The sequence below is a fragment of the Anabrus simplex genome, chromosome 1, assembly GCF_040414725.1.
Source record: "Anabrus simplex isolate iqAnaSimp1 chromosome 1, ASM4041472v1, whole genome shotgun sequence".
Taxonomy (NCBI): Eukaryota; Metazoa; Arthropoda; class Insecta; order Orthoptera; family Tettigoniidae; genus Anabrus; species Anabrus simplex.
In genome coordinates this window covers 304,393,401-304,421,154 of record NC_090265.1, presented here as the reverse complement: position 1 = coordinate 304,421,154, position 27,754 = coordinate 304,393,401, and the positions used below count along the sequence as shown (strand labels likewise).

At 38.6% G+C, this 27,754-nt stretch overlaps 1 protein-coding gene across 1 annotated transcript in view; it reads left to right on the top strand.

The window, feature by feature from the left end:
- LOC136864566 (zwei Ig domain protein zig-8) overlaps window positions 1-26,913 on the top strand; it is a 729,461-nt gene extending 702,548 nt beyond the window's left edge. Inside the window, exon 8 of the mRNA XM_068226246.1 lies at window positions 26,285-26,913. Within this exon, the coding sequence (XP_068082347.1) occupies window positions 26,285-26,442 (158 nt within the window). The 3' untranslated portion in view covers window positions 26,443-26,913. The remainder of the gene's footprint in view (window positions 1-26,284) is intronic.
- Window positions 26,914-27,754: the final 841 nt, after the last annotated feature.

Sequence of the window (27,754 nt, the reverse complement as noted above, 5' to 3'; positions counted from 1 at the left end):
ATAGTTCAGATTACATTTCGTTCATACTTTGCACTAGAATTTTAATTAAAAATTGAGTGGGAGAAAAGTATTTTGAGTAAATATTTCGTAAAGTGTTCGCTGCTCAGGTAAAACTTAGCTTCATACGTTCGCCTTACTGTCATAACAATAATGGTTTCTAATTGTCAGTGTTTAAATATTAAAGTTCAGATTATCTTGGATAAAAGTGTGTTGTGTTGCTGTCATGTGACGAATATGACTCCGCATAAAGGATTATTCAATGACAGAAAATTCAGCGGTAATATAAATTTGAAAATAGAAAATAGAAACGGAAAACTAAGATGAAAGTGCTAATTCAAGTGTAGTTGTAAGGAGCTATAATACAAACGTGTTTCAGTCATCCTTGTGCTTGTAATGTCATTTCTGCTTCAGGCGTATCTTCACTATATGCTAGTTGTTCTACAGTGAAACTGACATTTGAAAAATTGCCTGTACCTTCGTTATTGGCTGTTGAACAGCTTATATCAGGATTTTGAAAATGATAGGCAGCCTCAACTATTTTGCGCTTCTTTGGGTGGAGGTGGTGCGGTTCTAGTAACTTTTCTTCTAGGACTCTTGGTACTAGTCCCCTTGTAACTAGGATGTATGGGAACACTGATGGTACAGAACCTTTCTTTAGTACTCTTCTACTTTTGCCTACAAATGAATGATCATGTTCTTTGAAACGAAGGCTACAGACAAAAGAAGAAGCAGAACTAGTCAGGGACAAAGTTATCGCGAGAAATTGCTTTGAACCACTCCTTAGTTTTGTCCTGGTCTACAGGGAATTCATGAAATGATAGTGTACCTTTGTTCGTTTCCCAGTTCAGAATACAAGGCACACAGCAATGCATGTTCGAATATTTCCAAACACAGTTAAAGAAAAACAAATCACTACACAATTAAAAAACGAATTAGCGCATAAATTAAAATTCTTGTTTAGGACGAAGTTTCGGCGAGAAATCACTTTGAGCCACTCATTACATTGTTCTTGTTTGCAGAAAATGTCTGTTCGAAGTTCAAAAGGGCGCACAATAATATCACATATTCCAAGATTTGTAAACATAATTCAAAACATCAAATCACCACACTATATAATAATAAAATGAACTAATTAGCGCATAACTATCAACTCTCAATAACAAGCCGACAAAAACCTCATTACGAACACATTAACAACACTTACGAAAGTAATAAATAATAATAATAATAATAATAATAATAATAATAATAATAATAATAATAATAATAATAATAATAATAATAATAATAATAATCGTATGGCCTCAGCTACCGTGGGCAGACATTTCAGTTTGTCGCCATCTGGCTGTCTGCTCGTCAATTTCGACGTTCCGTTTTACTCTAGGCCCACTAGATGGCAGACCGAGTACACCTAAACTCTCTTGGGCGTCTATGGCTGAGATTTAATGAATTTTGTCGGGTAAACAAATGTGTCACCCGAGATCTTTTACATGCCGACATCGTACGACATGGAGTGCCGAATGGACTTTTCTCCGCCCTTCAAAAATTCGACTACCTCTGCCGGGTTTGAATCCGCTATCTTGGGATCCAGAGGCCGGCACTCTACCACTGATCCACAGAGGCAGCTACTTACGAAAGTAAAGCAATATAAATGAAACTGGAAATGTGGCAGTATGCGATATACAGCTCCCTGTCAGTGACTTAGGCTGAAAACTAAAGATGGGCACTATCGACTGAAAACCACTATCGACTAGTGGGACGATAGTCCCTTCGAACTATCGACTGAATAGTCGAATGTTTTCAGTCCAACAAGAGTATGCATTACTTCCTGTCGAGAAGACTGAACAGTCGAATGATTTCAGTCGAATGAAATTATTCAAGTAGTCAGTCCATGAAAAACATTCGAATGTTTGCAGTCGAAACTCTCCGTATCAAAAGTGGAGAGTCGTGCTTTTACGAATTCGATTCATTTTAACGCAATTGACCAATAATTAGAAATTACTTGTATAGACACCCATTAGAACAAAATTAATGTTATATTGAGTGACTTAAAAAATTATTCAGAGGAGCCCACGTTTGCACCCGAGGAATCCACTCCGTTCCACATTAGGAATAAGAAGCTGTACCACCTGGATATCCCAGGTTCGTATTCCATTCACTGACAGCGGGAACCATATCCTTAATGTAGTTTTCCATGGGTTTTTCTACATTCATTCCTGGCAAATGTCACAATAGTACTGTACACCTTAGGTGTATACCCCAATCCCGGATTATATAATCACACTATCGAGGAATTTACAGCTGCGCAGGTTAAAATCCGATTTACGCACTCGTTCGTACACGGGGCTAATAAATAGAGAGATGCCCTTAATACGAACCAATATCATACGAATGGCCTTTCTTGGTGCTAAATGGACAGCGAAACGTACAAAGACGACAACGAGGCTCTATTCCCGAACAATGCCCTCAATAATAATATGTAAAACTTGTTGCTGTAGTACACACTCAAGATATATATGAGAATAGCCAAACACACTACTACGCTACTATTGTATTTTCTAGATGATTATTATTATAGTTATACAGATTATTATTATAGTTATGCCTTATTTATGAATAACGTAATTAACATAAACGAAAAGAAGACAAGAGAAAATCGCCATATTAAGTAGGTACCTATAAAGTTAACATATATATTACACATCCGAAGTGATCATAAACCGATAGTTCCATTCGCTTCCGCGACGTTGTGACGGGAGTGCGACTGAATTCAGTCGACTTGTTTTGTGCTGACTGGGCAGTGAAACGTGGAGATATGCGTGACGGGAATGCGACTGAATTCAGTCGACTTGTTTTGTGCTGACTGGACAGTGAAACGTGGAGAGATCCGTGACGGGAATGCGACTGAATTCATTCGACTTGTTTTTTAAAATAGTCGACTGTTACGATAGTTTCAACTATCGACTAGTTCGATAGTTATCAGTCGATAGTGCCCATCTCTACTGAAAACATAGTGAAGCGGGGAGCAAAGCAAAGAGCAGAGCAGCGAGCAAAGCAGCGAAATCAAACACGTGTTTGCAAGTGGGAGCTTGCATAGTGCAGCGGAGAGCAGAGCGTCACTTTTATCACGAGGAGAGAGCAAAGCGGAGCGTTCAAAATAATTTGATTTCGCTGCTTTGCTCGCTGCTCTTACCTTGGATCCAACATGGATATCGATCAATTAATTAGTGCTGTTTATATTCGTAATGCTCTGTGGGGCTAAAAGGACGCACAACACCACAATCGCTTTGTTTTAGATAAGCTTTGGGATGAAGTTGCTGCAGAAATGAAAACAAGTATGTAGATATACTAAATTACTGTAGTAGTTTTTAGATGATTTTACACGTGCCATAAATTTAAGGAATCTGGGCAAACTTGACTAATTCCAATATAATAAGCTTTTATTACTTGTTCTACTAGGTATGTTAGTTAAAAATTCGTAACATCTCAAATCGTGCGGTAATAACTGCTAAGTTTTCTTTTTTTCATCCGAGAGCGAGGTTGTGGAATCTTTGTTCCCATTACAGAATATGTACTGTATTACCGTAACTGCTTTTTGAGATATCAGTGTAAAGTGTATTGACATTTTGCGCCTATAGGAGATGAGGTGAGTTTTGTTAGGGCAGGTCCCTAACTATGCTAATGTTTAAACTATCGCGTTGCGGAGCGGCATTTCTGCGGGACTTCTCGTAAGCCGGTTGACCGTAGCAGTAGCTGGCTTTCCGGACGGGGAAAATGCCGAGTCCCGGCGGTTGAAACGTTTTTAGGCCTACAGATTGCTGCTTGTTGTTTAAAGGGGCTTAACATCTTGGTCACTGCTGTAGTTAAATCGTTCGTCGTCCTCATTCCGAAGGTGCGCAGCTCTCATCAGGTACACCGTCAAAGGAGATGAGATGCATATACTGTTTTAAAACACATACCGGCCCTCTTACCATCTTACATTGTTGGCTTATGAGAATAATCCGGGCCTTCGAGGGCGGCAGCTACGGACGTGGCCTGTAGTAAAGGCTTAATAATATATTTTAGATTAACATTTAAATGGTATTTAGCCTACGTTTGCCTTTTTCGGTACCGGTAATCGTTTTATATTGAGACGCTGCGTGTGTGGAGACACATTCAGGCTTCCCGGATAATATTTCTCACCAGAATGTTTCGTTACTGACTTATATATGCACGAGGAAACGTAGGAACGTATTTCGTAATTTAATACTCTGACTTACCCTAAACAACTGAAGACTAAAATCAACTCATTCCGAGAATATCTAGGACAGCTAATCTAATATTTCTCACCAGGCTCTTTCGTCACTGGGTTATTGGGTGCACATTACAACTTCTACTGGTACTGGTATCTGCGTTTTGCATCACATGCCAGATTTTAATGCAGAATTTTCCAGCATAAACAACTCGTCCATCATCCACTACCTGACTGCGAAGTCTGTTGGCGCGCACTGCTCGCTGCTTTGCCCTCCGCTTCACTATGACCACCAACCTCCTTCATCGGCGCGTTGATAATAAAATGCTTTGCTCGCTGCTCTGCTCTCTGCTTTGCTCCCCGCTTCACTATGTTTTCAGCCTTAGATGACCAGCGCTCGAGCGGCATTTTGGTGAAAGTTTCCAATTACAGCTTTATGCTGGGCGTCACAAGCGATTGTCAAGGCCGGTATAAGTCGGCCGTAGTCTATTGTTAGTGGTACTCTCGTTCGTCACTGATCATGCGTTGGCAAGTTCATATACGTAAGTTGAACTTACATACATCACACATTTTCATTATAGCCTGTTATACCTTTCAGCATTCAGTCTGCAATCCTACATGAATTAACAACCCTCTTTCGCAACTAGCTCTATGTCCTCTGACACCCGGCGGCCCCGGGTTCGATTCCCGGCTGGGTCAGGGGTTTTAATTGTAAATTATTAATATCCCTGGCGTGGAGACTGAGTGTTTGTGTCGTCCTTAACGTTCCTTTCCTCACATTAAACACTCTACACTTCCTCCATTCCAATTACAGACAGGTTCATATCACATGGTGAAAGTAGGGGCAAAAGATCTCTATAGGTAGACGCCCCGAACAAATAGCATTTCTTTATTTAATGCTCTATGTCCTCGTTTAGTTCCTCACCTCTTATTAAATCATTAAAGATAACAACTCGAACCATCGCCGCCTCGGTCTCGCTCTGATTCTCTTGCCCTCCTTGGTCAAGTCCATTATTGCCCTACGTAAAACGTATCATCCTCCATTTGCCTGACATGATTCCACCACCGAAGTCGTTTTATAAACTCAGCTTCATCCAAGTTTATTTCTAAATTAGCCTTCATCTCCTGATCGCAACTACCCTCCTGCCCTTGTTCCCATTGACTGTATCAGCAATCACTCCCATGTTAAATTAGAAATATTCTTATAGTAAAACGCACTCTCCAGATCACCACTGTCAGTACCATGACATAAAAATACTTCTTGTGAACTCCATAACTGAAATGTCACCGAGTGGCACCATCTATCACTCATATCACTTTATCTACGAGAGTTGTTAGTGATAAGAATAAGTAGAAAATACAAGCTACTTAACTTAGTGTCTGATTATTTAAATACACAGACTGAGAAGTGAATAACTGCAAGAGTGAGAGGCATTACAAATCAGATTGACAGAATTTAAGATGATAAGAAAATTACTAGAATTCGGTGAAATCAGCAAAAGGATGACGATAAAGACTTACAAACGAAACAAGTAAGAGATATAATGTGATTCGTTAACGAATATGTACAAAAATAAAGGTCAAATAGAGAAAGGTGATGAGAATTGTTGCTTGTTTTGTGGAGAATCAATGAAAGAGGCACATCTGTTAAGAGCATGTAAGGCAAAAGATTCCAACTGAGGTGCACCCACGGCCCCGGCCGGTCCCGGAGCAGCCCCGGCGCTGTGCTGTAACCCCGGCTAGGTGGTGGGGGAAGGAGGGGAAGTGCCAGGGACTGAACCACAGGTCGTCAAGTCAGCACGCAGCTTACGAAAACAATATTATTTATAACAATTCTGTGAACACATAAACAAACAATTTATTCTGTACATACATTGCGTTTGCCTTAATGTGTACATTTAGCGTTTAAGTCGATTGTTGACATCGCTTTGCGACAACTAATTTACCAATATTGAGTAAAATCGATTTTGCAGTAGAATTTCTACGCACAGCCCCTAAGACAACATCAGACAAAGAAGTCCTAGTTCTACATTTATTTAAATTCAGAATTGAAAACATCTGTTCGCATGCATAAGTTGTACCGAATATTGACGTAAATTTTAAGACAAGTGCATGAAGTCTGGGAAATTCTTGTGGATGAATACCTTTGTAAAAGGAAATTAAATCACCGCTGTAGTGGTAGTACCTGTCCTTTAGGATTGCGTTGCACTGTAGTTTTATCAGCCCTGATGGTGATTTTTCAGGACGCGTTGAAAATGGGGTCATAAACATTTCAAGTTGAGGTGCCATATCATTCATTTCTTTGGATTGGGCGTTTAATTCATGGTGCAAAGTCTGTAACGACGTCTGGTAGTCTCTAAAATTTTCTTAAGTGGACAAATGTAATGATTTTAATGAAGTAAATAATCAAAATTTCCGGCTTGAAACTGACTTTTCAATAACAAACTCTGCATTTTGAAAGCCTTAATTCTATCACACATGGTGCTAATCAATGTGTTTCTCCTTTGCAATGAAATATTTAACTCATTAAAATAAGATATTATGTCCGGCAAGAAAGCGAGGTCAGCTACCCGTTGTTTATTCCGCAAAGTTGGTTGTGGATAAACTTCTTCAATTATTGCAAAGAAGGTTGCTAGCACTTTAACGGAACTTAACCAGCGCATAATACAATAAAAGGGAATGTCGCTAAATTCTGCCTGGAGTTATTTTAAAAATTCTTTAACTGCCGATGGTTCAAACCTTGCTTTCTGCAGAAATTTACACATTTTGACACAGTATCCATAACAGATTTAAAGTTGCGAATGGTTTTTGCACATAATTGTTCTTGATGTAAAATACTACGTACTGCGTGGCGTAGGTGGGGAAGGAGGGGAAACGGTGCTGCTGAGTGCAGCGCTGATGCGCCCCAGCACCAAGTGTTCGAGTTGGAAAGGCCTGATGTAAGGAGACAAGATCACTTAGAATCTAATACCCCGAGAATTGTATCTAAGGTTAAAATATAGTGAGAGAAGAAAATCCACACAATAACATTGTAAAACTTTAAAGCAAAGAGTATATCGCACCAAAAAGAATAAAATTATTTTGTATAGTAAAGGGAACATGTGCTAAATGAAAAATAAAAGAACATAAAGTAACCCCTAATGAAAGTAACATTATTTAACATCTAGGATTTTAAAAGCCTGATGACGTATAAAATGAATACTAATTATATTTTATTATGTATTAATAGGCACCAATAATGGTAATAAGGATTATTATAAAATCTGTGTATGAAAACGATTTGGATTCAATAAACTAATACAATCTCCTCAGTTTTTGATGATCCGGACGTGCGGGAAGGGAGTTAGTACTCCATAATATTCTACTGTACTGAGAGGTTGTGAGCTCCTGCTGGTGCAGTAATATTGACATCAAATGCCAGTTCAAGGTGAGATCAACAGGGTCATTATACCTATTAGACTCAGTCGCAATTCACGATTGAAGCAATGAACTGTAGATTGGTGTGTGTGTGTGTGTGTGTCGCCCTCGCATCCTGAATGCATATTTGCATGACTGTAAATAATGCGAACCGCTCGCATTAATCTGTAGCCATTACTATATGGGCGAAGAGGGAGACATAGAATACAGGTGGTCTAGTAAGTCCATCATTAATATTTTAGAGGAGCCGTGGTCCAGCAAGTGACAAGGAGAATAACGGTCGGGCATTAGTCACATGGATGATATACATAGACTACCTCTGGCTCTCTCTTGTAATTATGAACGGTTCACCCGTCCTAATTGGGCGTTGTGTTAGTAACTTTGCTAGTTTTATTTTCAACTCTGCTAATTGCCATAGCGAAAACAATTGCAATTAGTGCCGTAAGCTAAAAGTTGGGCTTATCTCTTTGAGTATTCGAGCGATAGTTAAAGAGCTCTATAGGTCAGTGCATTAAAACGCACTGACCTATATCCATGAACCCTAGAGACATATGGGGGCAAATGCGACCCTCGTCCTTCCCTTGAATTAGTTTTATGTGGTATCTCATTCCAATCCAGGCAAATGCTGACGTAGGAGCCATCCCATTTTGAGGCTGAGACAGCGTAATGCTGTTGACATGATAAAAAGTGACACAAAATATGTACTTCACAAGTACAATATTTATTTATTTATTTATTTATTTATTTATTTATTTATTTATTTATTTATTTATTTATTTATTTATTTATTTATTTATTTATTTATTTATTTATTTATTTATTTATTTATTTATTTATTTATTTATTTATTTATTTATTTATTTATTTATTTATTTATTTATTTGTGATGTACAGCATACGGCTACATTGAGCACTTCACACTTCTACTTCCAATAGAAAAAATAACGAATTAACACATTTATTATAAAACATAACATGAATAAAAATGAGTGACAGGATGAAACATACATACACAACTGTTTGTTCAAATCGAAAACCACGAGAATTTTCATGTTCATAGCCAAGTTGTGCGGCAACCAGAAGATTTTCTATTCCGCTGTGATACACACCGATAAGCTAATATATTATGACCACCTACCTAATACAATGTATCCGCAGAAACTCGACCACTGGAGACGTATCCTTGGGTATCTGTTACCACAAGCCCAATGTCACAATCCTGACAATGTGGCATGGCGAAGTATTTTCTCGGAAGTGGCCGTCACCATCAGGAAGACTGTTGGAATGATCGGATGTACTTGGTTACCAAGAACGCCCAGATACCGGCCATCGATGTGAAACAAGGAACCTGGATTCATCGGACCAGGGGACCTTTTTCCAAGTATCTGTAGTCCATTGGTGATGATTTTGTACCCCCCTCATGCGCTGCTTTCGGTGAAGTGCATTGGGAAACATTGGTCTAGTTGGCCATTTCTCGAACTGAGGTACCGTGGTTGCTCCAAACATCGCTCAACAGTCTCCGCTGGCCTTTGGTATCAATAAACTGCTGTCGACACATAGCTGCACGACGCGTCGTTGTTTGACCATCGTTCGATACGTACTCACAACAGCGGCACGAGAGCAGGCCTAAAGGGCTGCCGCTTCAGAGATGGTGGTACCAAGGCATCATGCTATCAAAATGAGCCGGATATATCGCAGAGGAATCGGCTATTTTTCCCTTTCAGACTCCAGGGACACTACTAACAGCAAGCCTGCAAATCTGCCCTATATATTGTACCTTCCCCTGTCCTCAATTTGCCTAGCTCAGCGGAGACGCTGCGTGGAATATGAGTGGAAAGTTCTATCTCAAATTTAAAATTATAGGACAGGTTCTAGAATACATTATTCGTAAATGAGATCTCAAAGAGATAAACGGGTGGAAAGGTTTCTTAACAATAAGCATAAAAAATTAATTAAAATTAATTAATTAATTAATTACGAAAATATTACAATAAAATTCGCCTTCACAATTTTAAATAGAAACACGGGTCTCCAACCCAAATTACAATTATTATTGTGGAATACGGTATTATTATGTTTTTAACGTAGGATTCAAATAAATTTAACTTCGCATGCCATGTAGTTTCGATCTGAATCGTCTCTTTACATGAAATATATTTATAGATCCCCGTAATCAACGATGCACACAATAACAGTGGACAAAAACACATCGGACAAACACACACAAGATCAAAATAAACACCTCCTGAAAAAGAAAAGATATATAAACACTTGAAACACTTGATGTCATCGTCTGGGGTTCTTCATCTCGAACGCAAGACCTCTATGGCTCTGGATGTCAACTGCCAAGTTTTAGGCACGGCGGATAATTGCCGGCTAAATTTAGCAAGTCCTGGTCAGCTGGAGAGAGAAACTGAATAGCGAAATATTTCTACACACAAACAGAACTAACCTGCCTTGGTCTGGATAACGTGTTTGTGTGTTCACCCAGTTCATTCATTGTGGCTAAGTCAGCTAACATCGAGCGTCCATACCTGCGTTGGGTCAACAGACCTTTCTCCTCCCGGCTTCCTAAACCAATATCGTCTTTCAACACATTGTCGAAGAGGCGGCCTTCTGAGCTAAACTTGCATCTCATTATGACACACCAAACTGTGTCCCAATATTATGCCGCAATCAGGCCTCACATCAGCCTGCACTCAAATACATATTTCGCTTCTCTCATAAGGATAGCCTGTTCTCTTTACGGCTTCTACGCCTCACATCTAGAATACACAGTTTCGAATTCCGGCTCTCTCTCTTGGCCTATTCTCGCATCTAAGCCTCCTCAGCCCGCTTTCACAAATATCTCACTGCGGTATCATACATACACACTTATCTCGGCTCTCCCCGGCCACGCATCTACCCTCTTTAGGTTCTCATCCCACACATGGCTATGGATTAGTATGTTGCAGTATCATATAAAAGACCCTCCCTGAGTCACAACGGTGTAAATATCTCTCTGGTCCAGCTGCAAGCTGAAAAATTACCCCATGCGTAATCATGCACATCCTAATGCTGTTAACTATGTCGTCTGCGATACCGGGTTCCAAATTCGAATCTCTATAGGTATGTTGAACTCCAACTCATTTTGAAGACTTTGACATAAATGTAACCCTTCGCGTTCATACATAGCGCATAAGACATCTACATACAAAATCACGTAATAACCACCAAACTGTCATAACCCTCATACCATGTAAAGCAAAAGCTAATGAAACAAGTAAAACACATGGCTGGCGCATGTCGTCAGAGCCAGGCTATTACTTAACCTACACTTGAAATAAACATGCCTATGGCATTAAAAGTTACATGTTTAAATATTTACATTACTGAAAAGGCCTTGAGTCGAATTTATAGCCACAGTTCAACTTATCTGAGGTCCTTCGTCATTGCCTCAGCGCGCCGTCTCGGGCTGCGTTGTGGAGTTAGCACATTCTAGCGCTGCGTACACTGGGTCCTGAAGCCTGGCAATCGACTCCTGAGAACGCCATTACAGATGCCATCTTCTTTGTCGATCCTTGGCAGTCCTGAAAACTGTATGATTAAGTATGACACTCCTCTTCACTGCCCTGTATGTATTCGCGTAGCCGCGACCTAGACCAGATGATAATGACTTAACCTGCTACTGATGATATTAGTCCGACCATGAGTAGAGCATATTATGGGTATGGTACCCGGTAACAACATGTCTTTACGGCAGTTAACTTCCGCGAACCGTACTAAATTGAGGAACTTGATCTAGTTAGGATATTTATTTACTCGCAGTAAATGTTATAACTATAAATTTGAATCACCTTGTTAGAGGCACTTTGTCTCGAGGTTTTTACGAGCGACACGCTCTATACACCATTCTTTCAGCAACTAGCCTCCAGCTCACACGGCTGTCTACGCTTTACAGAATCGCCAGTTTCCGTTGGGATAGGTACATCCCCACTCTCACAAAAGAGTGTCTTTGTGTACCAGTCGCATCTTTCCAACGGCTGTTTGATTTTAAATAAGGAAACCTTTAACATGTCTACTTGTCACCGCTATGGTGCAAATAGTACTCCACAATTCCAATCACTATTTACCAGTGTTACACATTCGCTGAAACTTGCACTCGTATGGAAATACCCTCTCGAATTAGCTGCAACCAGGCCTGAAGTGCTAAGATTTGGCTACGTGTTGTTGGCTCTACTGGCTTCACGTGACAAATTCAAACATCTCTGTCTCTGTCTCTGCCTCTGTCTCTGTCTCTGTCTCTGTCTCTGTCTCTGTCTCTGTCTCTGTCTCTGTCTCTGTCTCTGTCTCGCGATCTTCTTTTTCTTACTCTGACTCGCTTGGGAACGGTATCTCCGGGGTCTTCACGAGTAAGTTCAAAATAGAACTTGCTTCCTGTTGTGGTTTCCATGAGTAACCGTAAAGACTGAAGCTTGCGCTACGGGGTTTGTCTCACCCTAAGGCACGGAGTTCGGGCTCTGTATGGTGCTATACTTGAATATATTATTAAAGTAAAATGATGATATTTGGACAGTCGTACAATGATACGGTACAATAATTATAACATGTTACCAGTTACCAGCATGTTACGGGTAACTCTCTCCACTCCAGGCGCACTAAACGTTCCCGGGTCGAGGTATTCATAACGCAACGGTCCATAGGTGTATCTTTTATCTGGTAATATACTGCTCGAGAAAGAAATCTTATCCCGTCCTTAAATGTTCCAACTACATAGTAAGAATTCATAGTGGAACGGGGATTGGACTATCGCGGCAATTACATTTCCCACTAATATAAAAGTGGGCTCCACTGTCATGCGAGTGTTTAGGTGCCAGTGTCAATTGAACGATATGATTGCCTCAGTCAGTGTGTGTGCGAAAATTAATCGGTGTGGAGTGTAGAGTTTACAAGTCATGGCTAGTCTTGTGGACTGAAGTAGGCAACTCGCGAGGCAATTGTCGTTGAATCAAGCCACTCGTTTACTTATACTGTTTCAAATAGCCTACTCACAGAAGTCCGTTGCAAGACTGCTGGTGGTTGCTCAGAATACGATTTGTTATGGTTTCTAGGAGACTAAAAGTGTTTCCAGGTGCGCTTTCACGGGCCATCAAACAAACCCACCCTAGGGCAGGATCGTTTTCTGTGTCTACAAGCTCTTAAAAACCGCCAAGTTACTGCACGAGCACTACAGATGGACCAACAGCAGGCTTCTGGAGAACGAGTTAGTGATCAAACAGTCATAAATAGTCTTCGAGAGGCCACTTAAAGCTCCCGACGACCCGCTGAAGTACCTGCACTGAACAGACCACATTGTGGCAAGGGACTGCAATTATCTAAGGACCATCTGCACTGGCAGCCAAGACACTGGCATCCTATGCTCTTCTCCGATGAATACCCTCGTTCAGACGGTCGCTTGCGAGTCTGGAGAAGATATTGTAATACATTTCGTCCGGCAACCGTGCAATCTATCGTTGTTTATGAAGGTGTATCTTTTATTGTGTTGACAGGCGTATGTCTTGACAAGAAAACAGATCTCCTGATCAATCGGAATACATTGTTGAAATCTTAGTTTGAATTGTGATTCCTCATGTATGACAACATGGAGAAGATGCATGCGTGTTGGATAATGTCAGAGTGCATGATGCTAACAACATTCGGAGATTCTGAAAAAGCACCACGTGCAACGAATGGAGTAGCCATCCAAAATTCCTGAATTGTATTCGATCTAAAATATCTGGTCCAAGCGTTCACCACCACTCTAAACACTAACAGGCTTGAAAAAGCCCTCCTGAAAGAGCGGGAACGTCTATTTCAGCTGAACGTACGGCGTCTTGTCAGAAGCATTAGAAGGCGTTGTGAAGCTGTTATACATGTGAGAGGCCAAAATAGCTTAATTATCACGTAGCCTTGGTTTATGACCAGGGACCACTTTGTGTATGACGTCGTGCACTGAGTGTCCAAGAAAGGTTTTCATCTCAGTTCTTAATTATTTCAAACAAGAAGATGCGTTTACGTTGCGTGCATGTTTTCATTTAAGTATGTATGCGTATCATGGAGGTATGATTGTATAAAATAATGACCATATTGTTTATCTGTACATATCAAGCTTATGTCTGTTGTTATTGGTCAGAGATGGATTTGAATGTTTCTTTGGGTTATTGTGTGCTAACTGTGAGCTATATGGTTAAAGTCTTTGAATCTAACGAAGCCGGGAGGAACACGGGGGGAGAGCATTGAAAGCGGATATTCTGAACGGAAATATCTATTTAAAATCCTGTGGAGGGAACTCAGGTCAGCTTCTGTCACCTAATGTATAGTAGTGGCACATTTAATACCTTTAATACTTGCTGCGTCGACTAATTTCTAACTTGGGTTTATCGGAAAACTTGTGCACAGAAAACGATAGATATTCTATCTTTGACTAATGAGAAAATTCTCTTTTTCTAAAAAGATGTATAAGAAATACATTTGACAAAGTAGTAATCCAAAACGATTAAATGTTACTTCTTAACTTAATTTGTACCGGTAACTGTTAAGTTGTTCAGTCTATCGAAATTCATTTGGTTATTTAGAAAGCACTGACAACCTTATGATTTCGGACTGCGTTATCGTGGGTGATTTCAATTTTCCTGAAATTAATGGTACTGGTTATTCATTTACAGAAGGAACTGTGACTGGGCAAAAGATTGGGCCAATTGATATCATATTTAGGTTTAACGCCGTACATTAATATTCTTAATTACAATTCTAGGACGCTGGATCTTGTACTGGCCAGTGGCATAGTTGACGAGAAACGTAAGGAATTTGCTCTGGTGTCTGAATATTTACATCGTCCCCCACTCTGTTTATCATTACCTCCAGTAAAGAGGTGTTCATTATCAAAAAAATATAAATCGAGAATACTACGATTTCAAGAAAGCGGATTTTCTACAACTGTATTACGAGTTAAGAGATATTGATTGGAACCCGTTGTATACGTATCAGAATGTGGATAAGGCTGTGGATTTCTTTTAGTCGTCAGTACATAGATCCTTCGGTAATTGCATACCTAAGGGTCAAGTCATTAAAGAATCAAAATTTCCAGTCTGGTTTAATCACGATATCATTCAGATATCCAAAAAGAAAAGGAAGTGTGCCAAAAAGAGGAAATTCTCCCGGTGCTATGACGATCGATTCAAACAGGGCACAGATCTGAAGTGAAAGTAAAATAAATTCCGCATATCGAGATTACATCAGTGAACTAGAGGTTACTTTAAAATGTGATATAACGCATTTCTGGAGGCACATTTAAAATAAGCGACTCACGAGATCAGGAGAAACTACGTTTGAGTATAATGGTGAGAGCTACGAGGGTGGTAATCTTGTTCATGGTTTTGCTAGATATTTTTCGTCATTTTACGTCAGATCAGATTTTAATTATATATTGGATAATTTGGCTTTGCATGACATTCCTCTATTTCCCTCTATTGAGATATTACATGTCAGTGAGATATCTGTTGCAAGAGGTGAAAAAGGCTATTAATGGTAAACTAAAGCCTAAAAGATCGAGTGGTCCTGATGGCATACCACCATATATAATTAGGACTTGTACCGATTAATTGGCTAATCAATTAACTTTCATTTTTAACCTTTCTATTCGTAATTCATCCTTTTCTGAGAACTGGAAAGTCACTAAAGTTACACCCATTCTTGAGACTGGCGGTTTTGTAATGATGTCTAGCCTAATTATCGCCCAGTGTGCATTATCAACGCCATAGCTAAGGTATACGAACATATATTGCACAATAATATTTATAACCGTCTTAAGATTGCTTTATCTGAATTTCAACATGGATTTGTACCCAACGGATCACTTATCACCAATCTGTTACGCTATACTCAAAATTTGTATGATACCATTAATACCAACGAAAGGACCGATGTTGTTTATATGGATTTCGAAAAAGCATTCGATAAACTCGACCATAGAATTTAATAATGTAATTTCTTGGTTCGATATTAATAATTTGAATGTTAGTAAATGTAAATGCATGACGTTTACCAGGAGGAAGGAATTTGAAGGCTCAGCCTATGATATACGCGGAGAAAAATTGGATAGGCCTTGGTATTATTTTGGACGGTAAGGTACCGTTCAACGATCATATCAATACAGTAACAAAGAATGCTTACCGAATGCTAGAATTTTTAATACGAACTTCGAGACATTTTACCCAGGCCTCTGTACTGAATAAATTATATATTACCTTCGTACGGAGCATACTGGAATATTCTGTAATAATTTGGAGCCCGTATGCAAAGCAACCAATTGTATAAAAAAAGTTCCTACGTTATCTTTTTTTCAAAACTTTTAAAACATTTTGCCTTTTCGACACATCAACCCAGTTATTAAGGAATATACTTCAATTTCCTTCACTGAAAACCAGACGGTCCTTAATTTCTGTACAAATACTAAGAAAAATTTTAATAGGACGATTTAAAACGCATTTCATTCCATGTTCCGCAGACAAGATCACGTCAGCACCAATTATTTCACATTCAAAGGTGAAAAACATTGCATCAGTCAAATTCACCCTTCGTAAAAATGACAACGCTGTATAACACTGTAACAAAAGAAGTCGATATATTCACCGAATCGGATGATGAATTCAATAAGAAACTAGAAGCCTGCCTTTACAATTTGTAATTTTTTATAATTGTTTCTGGTATTCGTCATATTTCCCTGTGTACTCAATCGTGTTTTAAGTATATTTGCTTTTTGTATTGTCTTTTACTTCGTATTACCGTGTGATTTCTAGTGCATTTTTCATTTCTTTCAAATTGTAAATTGTACCATATATAATATTAATATTGTTTTATTTTGTTTTTGTTTTTGTTGATATTTTGCTTTGTTTTTGTTAAACTTTAACTTCATAGATGCAGATTGTTACTGAATATTAAGAAGGTATTTAATAGGGTGTAAAACCTGTGTACTTTCAGATAAATAAATATATATAAACAAATGGCAGGCCCCTTTTCTTAATGCCAGTCACACCGAGTTGATGAGTTTCCATTATAATAGCGGGCCACTATGTCTAATGCCAGTCACATTTTAGATGGGGAAATTTGTTTATAATAGCGGGCACACTTGCCTACTCCCAAACACAATCGGTTAGGGGAGTTTTGAACAAATCGCACCCTTCCTTGACTTCTTCTAGTCAAATCGATAGGGGAATTATAAATTACAATGATATTCCCTCCTTACTAGTGCTAGTTACAAAAGTTGGGGAAGGATCCCATTCCTACTGCCAGTCAAAGTCGATCTGGAAAGTAATGATTACAATAACAGACGCCCTCCTGCTGAGAGTCACTATCAATTTGTAAAATATTAATTATAATGGTAAATACATCCTTTCTACATCGCTACAAATCGACTTCAATGAATATATATCAACATACGAAGTATATGCTCGTTTACAATCTTGCAAACCTTCATTTACAGATTAACTGCTGCTAAACGATACATCATATCGACAAAGGGATTGTACCACAAGACGCCTCATTCACCTGTCTCATCTATTTATGAGTAAAATTGAGTTAGAAACATTGAATAGGGTGAAATTTGGGTAAGGTTTTCCCACTTTAGGGTACTTATGTGACAGCTACAAACATAGAATTTGGCCCAGGTATGGATACTGGGTGTAGAATTAGGTGATTCTCTCTTTCGTATAAGTGATTCGAACTACGAAGTATACGTGTACAAAAAGCAAAATATAGGTGTAATCGAGAAATAGAGACAAATCCAACATATAAGGAATAGATCTACGAGGAAACGTCATAGTACCAAAGTTGTACATCAATCCAAATTGAACTGAGATTATGCCATCCGTTTTGTGATACGACTTACCGTTTAGCCACGAAATACCTCGAAACGAAGGTCTGCGCCGTCATTAAAATTGCCCCAATATTTCAGTATCTTGCGAGGGTAAAAAGTTAAACATTTAAAGATCTTAGAAGCTTTCCGTCGGTTACAGTGTAAGACATATAATCTTGCCAAATATCAATTTTCTAGCTCGTCTGGCAGATTGTGTCTCATGTTGGTTTAGGAGGAGGAGGGTCGTTAAAAATAAGGACTTTCAGGAAACTATAGCTAACAAATATGCAGATGGTCATTATTACACCTGAAGCAGATAACTGTACGAAAATTTCGCCAAAATAGTCAGTGTACAGACACACGGTCGTTAGGACTTTATTTATATAGATAAAGAATCTGCTCTACATACAACATCTTTTGGGCTATGTCCGCTAGACTTAGCCTGCAGAACGTACCGTTCATGATATCTCCCTTATTAATCCTCCTGCACGTGTGAAAAAAGTTTTAGAAATGGATTTCCATCAAGATTGGTCGATTTTCAGTCAGGTTAGTCTTGTATATATTGTGGGAGAGAATCACTGTTTCGGTTCCCTAGAATTCCGGGAATTTGACATAGTATGAACCTAAAAACTTACCAGTACCTTTGGACAGGTGGATGCTAAATATGAAGTTTGGTTGAAGTGTTTCCAGTAGTGTTGAAGTTATAAGAAATACGCTGAACACGCACCCGCTCTTGAGTTAAGTCCGATGGGACTTGTACCGAAAAACGGTCCATTAACAATATCTCTCTTATTAATCCTCCTATTGAAATGATGCACATGAGAAAAATGTTATAGAAATTGATTTCCATTCAGGATGGAAGATTTCCATTAATTTTGGATGTGCATATCTTGTGGGAGTGCAAAATCATGGTTTCGGTTTCAGATAAACCCCCCAGTAAACTTAGGTATGGTATTCAGAAATATTATTGTCACCGAAACCTACCCAAGGACAGGTGGATTCTAAATATCAAGTTCGGTTTAAATACATCCGGCAGTTTTCAAGTTAAAAGATCTCAGACAAACGAACAGACAAGCAAACAAACAGACACCAAAGCTAAAAAATATGCAGATGCTCATTGTTAAACATGAAACGGACAACTATACGGAAATTTCGCCAAAATAGTCAATGTACAGACACACGTTCGTTTCGATTTTATTTATATACTAGCAATTGTACTCGTGCTTCGCTACGGTATTCCAAATTGTGTACGGATATCGAAGTAAATTACTGTACATGAAGTGAATAATAATTTTTAAATTGCATGTAAATTGGCGTTATACGAGAAAAAGCATAGGGAGGTCCGCAGACGTTGTTTCCAATGTAAAGTGCGAGTTGTGGAGTTGTGATGATAACGACAGGTGCACTCGTCTGCCACAATTCACTATGGTTTAGAAACGTTGAATAGGGTGAAATTTTTGTAAGATTTTCACACAGTGAATTACTTTTCAGATACTTATGCGACAGCTTCAGAAATAGAATTTGGCTCACATATGGCCACTGGGTGGGCCAATATTCGTGTAGAATTTGATGATCCCATCTTTCCTATAAGTGAATCAAACCATCAATTATACGTGTACAAAGTGCAAAATTTAGGTAAATCCATAAATAGAGAAAATTTAATGTATAAAAGATAGAGATACGACAAAAGGTCATAGAGCCAAAGTTGTAGATCACTCCAAATTGAACGGAGATTGTGCCATCCGTTTTGTGATACGACTTACCGTTTAGCCACGAAATGCATCGAAAGGAAGGACTGTACCGTCATTAAAATTGCCTCCATATGTCGATATTTTTCGGGAGTAAAAATAACATTTTTAAACATCTCGTAAATTTTCCGTCGGTTACATGCTAAAAGCTATAATTTTGCAAAATTTCAATTTTCTAACTCATCTGGGAGATTGTGCTGCCATCTTGATATGGGAGAGTGGATTAAAAATCAGGACTTGCAGGAAACTTTTAAGCCCATTAAACCTGTAGGTTCTGGATAAATATCACCGACTGTGTTCTTATGCAGATTTGAAACTCCCAGCGTGTACCCCTCAGAGAATTATGGGAATCTGAGATTTTTCTAGGGATCCTGAAGTCATCAGCTTGTCTGGTACCAAGTTTTAAATTTCTAAGATGCCTAGAATGGTCTCACTAATACACTTCTGTTTTCATTTTTATGCCTTAATTTATATATATATATATATATATATATATATATATATAGTACAGTATATATAGATCGCGCCAAACAGACTTCCATCTATATATATATAAAATAGCTTGTCCTGACTGACTGACTGATTCATCATCGCCGAGCCAAAACTACTAGACATAATGAAATGAAATTTTTGGGGATACATTCATATTAAGATGTAGGTGCTCGCTAAGAGAGGATTTTTGGATATTCCGTTGCTAAGGGGGTGAAAAGGGGGGGTGACATTTTAAAATGAGTGCACCTATATCTCAAAACTTTAAAAGTTTACAAATGTAAAAATTGGTATTTAGAATCTTCTTTGAAAATAAGGAAACACGTATTTTTTTGTTTTCAGAAAATCCCAATAGGAGCGGTGAAAAGGGGTGAAAAAGGGGTTGAATGCCTTTAATCAGGATACCGGTACTTATATCTCAGAAACTGAAGAAATTACAGACCTGAAAATTGGTACTTTTGATCTCTTTTAAAAATAAAGGAACACGTTTTTGTTTGTTTGTGCAAAAGCCAATTAATGGGAGGGTGAAAAGGGGGTGAATTTTTAAAATGAGTGAATCTATATCTCCAAACTTTTAAAGTTTGCAAATGTAAAAACTGGTATTTAGAATCTTCATTAAAAATAAAGAAACACGTATTTTTTTGTTTTCGGAAAATCGCAATAGGAGGAGTGAAAAGGGGTGGAAAAAGGGTTGAATGCCTTTAATGAGGCTACTTATATCTCAGAAACTGAAGATATTACTGACCTGAAAATCGGTGTTTGGGATCTCCTTTAAAAATAAAGAAACACGTATTTTTTTGTTTCTGGAAAATCCAATTAAGGGAGGGGGGAAAAGGGGGTAATATTTTAAAATGAGTGTATCTATATCTCAAAACTTTTAAAGGTTATAGATGTGAAAATTGGTATTTAGAATCTCCTTTAAAAATAAAGAAACACGTATTCTTTTGTTTTCGGAAAATCCCAATAAGAAGGGTGTAAAAGGGTGAATAATGGGTTGAATGCCTTTAACGAGGCTACTTATATTTCAGAACCTGAAGATATTACAGACCTTAAAATTGGTATTTGTAATCTACTTTAAAAGTAAAGAAACACGTATTTTTTCGTTTTTGGAAAATCCAAGTATTGGGGGGTGAAAAGGGGGGGTGAATTTTTTAAAATGAGTGTGTCTACATCTTAAAACTTTAAAATTTACAGATGTAAAAATTGGTAGTTGGAATCTCCTCTAAAAATAAAGGAACACGTATTTTTTTGTTTCCTGTAAATCCCAATAGGAGGGGTGTAAAAGGGTGAAAAATGGGTTGAATGCCTTTAATGAGGATACATATATGTCAGAAACGAAAGATATTACAGAACTGAAAATTTGTATATGGGATCTCCTTTAAAAATAAAGAAACACGTATTTTTTTAGTTTTTGGAAAATCCAATTAATGGCGGTTAAACAGGAGTGACAAATTGGGGTGAATTTTTTGAAAGACTATATCTACAGAATATGTTGGAAACGTAAAATGTTACAGACGTAAAAAGTGGGTGTTTGGAATCTCCTGTAAATGTAAAAAAACATAGGTGATTTGTTTTTGGAAACTCCACTTAAGGGGAACTCAAAAGGGGTGAAATTTTAAAATGAGAATTTTTACAGTATATCTAAAAAAACTTAACATGTTACAGAAGTGAAAAATGGTATTTTTTATCTCTATTAAACATAAAGAAACGTGTATTTTTAGTTTTCGGAAATATCACTTTGGCGGAGGGGGGGGGCGGTAAAAGTGACTGAAAATGGTGTTGAATTCTTTTAATTAGGCTACTGATATATCAAAAATGAAGATGTTACAGACGTGAAATTTGATATTTTCAATCTGTTTTAAAGGTAATGAAACACGTATTCTCTTAAAATCCAATGAAGCGGGGGGGGGGTGAAAGAATTGAAAAATTAATTGGCTTAATTGTATGAGAATACATACATCTAATAAAAACTAAAGTTGTTACAGACGTGAAAATTCGTATTTGGATCTCCTTTAAAAACAAAGAAAAACGCGTTTTGGGCGGGAAACCATCTTGGAGGGCGGGAGTGTAAAGGAGTCGAATTCCTTTCATGAGGACACATAAATAAAAAACTGAGGAATTTAGAGTCGTGATAATTGGTATTTAGAAGATCCTTTACTATTAAAGAAACAAGTATTTTTGCTGGAAAGTTCACTTAGGTGGGGGGGGGGGGGAGAGTAGTGTGAAATGAAATGAAAAAAGTAAATTACTTTTATGGGGATACTTATACCTCAAAACTAAAGGTAATAGACGTGAACATTGGTGTTTGGAATCTTACTTAAACATAAAGAAACAAGCCTTCTTTTAATTTTTTTGGGGGGGGGGGGTGCGGTAAATAAACTTAACGGCGGTGGGGTGTAGAAGGAGGTGAGACCAATTGATTTTACTGTTATTAATGTACTTATAAGGATCCTCCGTTGCTCAGGCGGCAGCGCGCCGGCCTCTCACAGCTGGGTTCCGTGGTTCAAATCCCGGTCACTCCATGTGACATTCGTGCTGGACAAAACGGAGGCGGGACAGGTTTTTCTCCGGATACTCCGGTTTTCCCTGTCATCAACCATTCCAGCTACACATAATAGTAATAATAATAATAATAATAATAATAATAATAATAATAATAATAATAATAATAATAATAATAATGTTCCGGACCGTCGTCAAATGTGCTGACCGCGCTGGAAACGGCTCCTGGACGGCTAATGACTAAGAATGCAGTCCGGCCGCGTGTTCAGTGCCGCCAAGGCACCCAATATGACACCACGCCGTATCTTCTGAAGGATTTTATCCATATTAAAAATGATTATAGGAAAAGATGGCAAAGATTTACGGACCCAACTGACCGGGAGGAATACCTGAGCCTAGCCCGGGAAGTACGAAATCGATTGCTGGAAAGGAAGATTGAAAAATGGGAGGAGACACGCCGTTATCTAATAGAAAACGAGTCAGATCGGGAATTTTGGTGGATTCTCGCCGAAAACGAGTCAGATCACAAATTTCGGCGGATTATATATCTAAAACAATAAGCATTCAATTATAAATTTCAGTATAATACCGTAGCGAAGCACGGGTATCTTGCTAGTTTATTAATATGGATTGTATTTCACCCGCTTCCCTAGTGGTTCTAGGGGCGTCTTACTCCCACAGTATGTTTTCCAGGTAGTAAGTCATACTTAAAAGTCATACTGGAGCATACACACGTCCATTATCTCGGTCATTTCTGACAATTCATTTTTTCACCCTTTCTCAGCCCCTATGCCAAAGGGGTCTGAAGTTAGACTTTAAAACTCCGGAATGTAACTATTCATCTCAGCGATCCGGAAAACTATGGATTCGGCAGTATATTCGATTATTATTATATCTCACTCCCCCCACCCTAAAGGGAGCTTAACTTTGAGTTTTAAAAAATCGGGAGTGTTACTATTCATCTCAGCGACCCCGAAAAGTATGGATTCGACACTACTTTAAATGATTTGTATAACTCAGTCCCCTTTGCCCCCCCCCCCACCCCTAAGGGTTCCTGGGGTGTTTTACTCCCATGTGGTTTGTCTCCTGATACTAAAAATCCGGAGTGTCACTATTTATCTCAGCGATCCCGAAAACTATGTATTCGACACTATTTTCTACTATTTCTATATATCACTCTCACATCGCCCCCACCACGAAGAGGGCTTAACTTGGACATGAAAAAATTCCGGAGTGTTGCTATTCATTTCAGTGAGCCCGAAAAGTATGGATTCAACACTACTTTACGATACTTATATATTACCCCCCTCGCCCCCCCCACGCTCCTAAGCGTCCCTGGGGTGCCCTATCCCCACGTGGTTTGTTTCCTGATACCAAAAATCCGAAGTGTACAATTCACCTCAGCAACCCCGAAAACTATGTATTCGACACAATTTCCGTGTAATTTTATATATCACTCTCTCCTCGCCCTCCACCCCATAGGGGGATGAACTTGGACTCATAAAATATCCGGAGTCTCACTATTCATTTCAGCGACCCCGACAACTATGGATTCGACACTATTTTTGATTATTTTTATATATCACTCTTCCATTGCCCCCAACCTCGAAGGGGGCTGAACTTGGACTTTAAAAAATTCCGGAGTGTCACTGTTCATCTCAGCGACCCCGGAAAGTATGGATTCGACACTATTTTCGATTATTTTTATATCTCAGCCCCCTCGCCCCCCCTTCCCCTAAGGGTTCCTGGGCTGTCTTACCCCCACGTGGTTTGCCTCCTGATAATAAAAGTCCGGAGTATACAATTCACCTCGGCGACCCCCGAAAACTATGTATTTGACATTATTTTCGTTTAATTTTATATATCACTCCCCCCTCGCCCCCATGCGAAAGGGAGCTGAACTTTGACTTTTGAGAAATCGGGAGTGTCACTGTTCATATCAGCGACCCCGAAAACTGTGGATTCGACACTTTTTCGATTATTTTTACGCCTTGTCCCCCCTGATCCCCCACCCCTAAGAGAGCTACGGATGGCATACCCCCACAGTGCTCGTCTCCAGATAGTAAGTCATAAGTGTACCAAGTTTGGTTGAAATTGCTCCATTGGTTTAGGAGGAGATGTGTCATTTACACACACATACAAGCATACATCCATTTTTATACATAGTAAGAAGAAGAAGATTATGCTTGCTTTATTATTACATAGAGAAATTTTATTTTGAACACTGCAGACATCTAAACTTAAACTGTATATCCGAAGAAATTATTCGAATCCGAGGAATGAATATTACTTCGCTCGCGGCATGCCCAGTCATGAGAACGGTTTCAATAATATCAGTCTTCAGTTTCAGAGTCGTGTTCATTGCAGAGGACAGGATTCTTATTCTTAAGAAGGATAATTGGTGCCACAATCGTCCGCTCTAAGATATCCGAGGGTACTCCAGGTGACTTCAAATCTTTCAAAGCTCTGCCGTGTAGTCGATAGACTTGTAACTGTGTAGAATATCGGGTAATTCTTGTAAAAGTTGCTCGTTGAAAGAAATGAATGGCATGATATATGATGGTAAGAATGAAGAGGATGAAACCCATCGCCGGCACATAGACCACTCCTCTCGAATAGCTGAAGACTTTACGTCCCGATCCGACGGACGAATCACCATCAACGGCGTCATATGCCCTCACACCATATAAAACCAAAAACAGTTTCCTACGCCCTGGACGTAAAATGGCTCCTTGAATGTTGTGTTCTCTACCTATCTTATGTACGTTGCCTAGCGACAGCGACTCTATGTATTTAATCTTGGTGACAGCACGTTGGATTGTCATATCCCAATGCACGTTTTCCGATTTTTTTCGTTCGTAACTCACCAACGAAAGCGAAAATGAAAATTCCGGCTTCGAGGTGCATTCGGACCCCTTTCCATCTACCTATGTTCAAAATTTCAGACCTCTGCGTGCTGTAGATTTTTCTGGGCATAGCGCACAGACACACAGACAGATAGACAGACAGACAGACAGACAGACAGACAGACAGACAGACACTTCCTTTTATAATTATAGATATGTATACTCTGTTATGTGCGTATGTAGTGATTGGTAGTATGATATGTTGTATGTAAATGAATATGTGTATTAAGACCATTCAAATGCCCAGCACCCGAGCTAGAGGATTTAAGCAACGTAGTTAAAATCCTTAGACAGGCCAGGAATCGAACTTGGGTCCCTATGAATCGAAAGCCACTGCACTGACCATTCAGCTAAGCAGCCATATATTTGGGTTAATAAATACTGTATTTAGATCACTCAAACTACAATCTGAAGAGTCAACGAATATACGAGCATTTGCTTTATATTTTCAGGTAATCAGGAGCTTTTGTAGTAGAATAAAAGCAATGAATTTGAAAGTACAGTAATGGAAATTTAAGAGATATTTCTGTGGCTTGGTTCTAAAAGGGCAAATGTCAAAGAAACTGTTTTTGAGCTATGAGCATTTGAAGTTTTGCTTATAGTTTTCCAATTATTTTTTTCAACAACTAACTGTAAATAACTTTACACTTTCTTTATGGAAGTCACCTTATTAAACGCTAAGTTTTTCTATCGTATTCTTTAAAAATTGCCAGGTGTCTAATCTTTATTGGTAATCTAACATTATTGGCAAGGGCTTATTTAATTAAACCTTAACTGTTCGTTTAGTACTTAACAGAGACATTGGCCTTTTTAACATGTTGCGAGCCAGGATAAAACGCGTTTGTATCAGTTAATATCTCAATTTCGATTAAAAAAAAATGACATTGGCCCTTTTAGAACCAAGCCACAGATTTTATGTTTCTTGTTACGGAGCTCATGGTAGTGGTGCTCCTAGTGGTTAATGTTCAAATATGGGACGAGCTCAATGACAGTTCCAAAGTAAACCTGTATTCATGTGTACGTCAAAAGCACCCACCTTCACTTGATTAGACACTGAATGAACTTTATAATATTATGAATGTATACTATGTCTGATATCATCGTTCACTTTCTGTTACAGGAGAGCGGCCAGCAGCCATGCAGACCGGATCCGCAGGGCTGTCCAACAGCTCGCTAAACATCGTGACACTCATCCTGCTGTGCCTGCTGTACTCGTTCCTCCTGGAGGAGGTGCAGCTCAACGACGCGTCCTTCTGTGCTCGTCTCCGCGAGAGATAATGCCTCAAGGAGTGCCACTTACTCATTGCTCATGGTTTATTTCCAAACATTTTATTCTTTGAAATTTGTCAGTCAAACCCCGAGCGCTAACATTCTGTAAACATTAAATAGTTTGTGGAGAAGTGGGCGAGATATAAAATTAAAGCTGAAACTTAAATATTGCGGATGTTAATCCGTCCGTAAATGTATTAAAAGAAGCGTGTGTATAAAATAATGTATCTCGAAATGGTTGACGGTTAATCGAGGGACACAATATTTATTGTGCTGAATTATTCTAATAACTGAAATAGACATTTACACTTTTGTGAATAAAATAGGAGCATTACTAAAATGTTGAATGATATTGAGACTCCTGCCGAAGGAATGTCTAATAAAAGAAACTTAGTGATTTTAACCAAGAGCGTATATTACTGTTTTATTGTTCAGAAGTAAAGAGAAAATTCAAGCACGTTTAGAAAAATGTTGACATTTAAGAAACGAAACGGAGGACACCAGGGTTTATATGTTGCATTGACATATTTTTATATTCTTTATGAAGTTTTAATTATTATTTACCCTAGCACCGTAGTTGGTTTCCTATTATTATAATTTGAAAATCTGAGATGTCTTTAAAATACCTCTGAGGATTTCTAGACTTAATCTTCATCTGTGTTTCGCGTCCGATCACCGCCCATATCAGTGAGTGTTAAGATGTTTACATTTTGAGATACTGCATAAGGAACCGTTATGGTATAATATTTCCACTCTGAACTTATCTAAGCACTTCCTGGACCTGACTTGTATTGACTTCATAACTTCTTCTACGATTTTCTCAGCTGCCTAGCAAAGCTGGTTCAGCCCCTGGCTTCTCTGCTTCTGCATAATCAAAGCCTGACGAATTCCATTGACCTGCTAGCACATTTACCTGAACGTTAAGGAACTCTATTTCAGGGCAAAATTCCGACACTCTATTGTATCTCAAGAGTAATAATAATTCAAGAGATGTCAAACGAATAGAATTATTAATGCACAGAAGCTAAACTAAGTTCGTCAAAACGAAAGTATACACCATTTAAATTACACATTGTTATGAAATCGATAAGAATTGAAGGTATATTAAATTATAAAATTTACGAGCTCCCTAAAATCAAATAATTTAGTACCTGTAATTGTGGTAAAATTCTAGTACAAAGCAGGTTCGGGGTATTATTGAAAAATAGATTTACGTAGGGAAGTTACAAAGTATGTAAGAAGTTGTTCAACATGTAAAGGTCATAGAAAGACAATCAGGGCTTACTATTGTTCAATACCAAGAGAACGTTCGAAGGCTTTT